Here is a 1,957-nt window from a genome sequence, read left to right as displayed (position 1 = left end):
CAGCCTGCCGCCCAGCGGGGCGCCGCTGGGCCTGAGCACTTTTCTCGGAGCCGCCGTGTTCCGGCACCCGGCCTTCATCAGCCCGGCGTTTGGCAGGTAACGCGCGGCCCCGGGAGCCTGTCTGTCTGTCTGTCTGTCTGTCTCTCTCTCTCTCTCTCTCTCTCTCACACACACACACACACACACACCCACGCACACACACACACAGGCTGGGATCAGGGAGGAGGCAGGAGACAAACAGGGGCCACACACATCTTTTTCTCTGGCCCAACCTCAGAGACTTTAGCCAAAGAAAGTATTCTCTAATTTTTCCTAAAAGAATGTGGAGCTTGAAGAGAATGACTTGAGACTGAGCGGGAAAGGGGAGGGCAATGGCAGTAACAACCGTGGCAACCGGGAGTGTTCACTGAAAGCTGTAAAAGTACCATGTGAAGGCAGCAACAGCCTTGGCCATCAATGGTACGAGTGCAGACGTGTATAGGTGTAGGCTACAGACCAGGGATGATTTCTGAAGTTTTGCAAAAGTCCTTCGTCATGTTCCAAAGCCTGGCAGCCTGAGGAGCACAGTCCTGGTTCCCACGGGAGCCCTCGAGCCACGAGGCCCTCTGGGTGCACAGAGTTCTTTCTTCTTTCCCAGACTCTCTCTTCCTTGTCACTCATGTGACCCGCTGCCAACGATACCCCCATATGTGCAACCCCCGACCCCCGCAGCGGTACCAGACAACGAAATAAAAGAAACAGTTCATCGTATATTATAACTCCCTTTCTTTAGATGAACATCGAATGATGAAATAAAAAGTCTGTAAAATCACACTGACAAAGAAACAAAGGAGGGATGTATTAAGTTGGAAAGTGCAGTGAAAATAAAACTGAATGCAGCTTCAATGATCTCTCTTTGGGAGAACAAAGAAATAATAGATTCATCCGACTGCGCAGCCACTTAACAAAAGTCACCTTAAAGAATATTAAAAATAAGACTCGAAGTAAAATTAGTTCCTTGTAACAAACCAACAAAATAAACAGCGAGTGCATTGACATGTAGTGACTCAGTTTACCTAATGGAACCAGGGCATATTACGCCCCCTCTGGGTCACACTCTCTTTTCTTTCTGGAAAAAAAAATGTAAAGCCTGTGTCTCCCCCTCCCTCTTTCCCCACTTTTCCCCCTATGACAAGTGACTTGTGAAGTCAGGCGAGCCACCGCTGGAGTACCGGGCTGCGATTGAGAGAGGCTGGACGAGGGGTGTGGTGAGGGTGGCACGAGGCGTGAAGAGTGGGGCTGGGAGGAGGCTGTCGGCGAGCCCAGGTGGGCTCGTTTCTAATCGTGGAAATCTCGAGTAGCCTCACGGGGGCCTGGAGCCAGGGCTCTCAGGGAGGCGGCAGGGGAAAGCCCAGCGGGCGGTCGGGAGCGGTGGGGATGGGGGTGTGTGTGATGGCCCGGGGCGGCTGGGGCCTGGGCTGCAGGTCCCTGGTGCCGTGTGGAAGGGATGGAAGCGCCCCGCGGAGTAATCTCGGCGCCGCCAGGAGGCGGCATCGCCTTGCGCCGCGCGGGGCTCGCGGGTCTGGGGACCCTCTGGGGCAGGAGGCCTGAGGGGCGCAGGGAAGGCGGAGGGGAAAAGGTGTCGCTGCGCCGGGACGCGGAGCCACCGGCGGGTCATGGCCGCCTACCCAGTGGAAACCAACAGGCGGGAGCCCTCCACCCTCACCCCGCGGGCATTGGCCGGAGCGGGAGGACGGCCGCGGCGGCACTGCTGGACGGGAAGACCAGCAAACAAGGCCGGCTTTTCCGGGGCAAAAGGAGTCCCGGGCCGAGAAGGAGCCCGAGAGTTCAAAGTCTGCAGCGTAGGATCTTGGTCAGATTTTTCCCACTTTCTGCCTTTCTCCCCCCCCCCCCCCCCCCCCCCCCCTTCTTTTTTTTTTTTTTTTTTTTTTTTTTTTTTTTTTTTTTTTTTTTTTTT

At 55.4% G+C, this 1,957-nt stretch overlaps 1 protein-coding gene across 1 annotated transcript in view; it reads left to right on the top strand.

The window, feature by feature from the left end:
• ARX (aristaless related homeobox) overlaps positions 1–1,957 on the top strand; it is an 11,476-nt gene that overhangs the window by 7,873 nt on the left and 1,646 nt on the right. The window contains exon 5 of the mRNA XM_008583697.1: positions 4–96. Within this exon, the coding sequence (XP_008581919.1) occupies positions 4–96 (93 nt within the window). The remainder of the gene's footprint in view (positions 1–3; positions 97–1,957) is intronic.

This window comes from Galeopterus variegatus, unplaced genomic scaffold (genome assembly GCF_000696425.1).
Source record: "Galeopterus variegatus unplaced genomic scaffold, G_variegatus-3.0.2 Scaffold3000, whole genome shotgun sequence".
NCBI lineage: Eukaryota > Metazoa > Chordata > Mammalia > Dermoptera > Cynocephalidae > Galeopterus > Galeopterus variegatus.
This window is presented reverse-complemented; position numbering and strand designations above follow the sequence as displayed.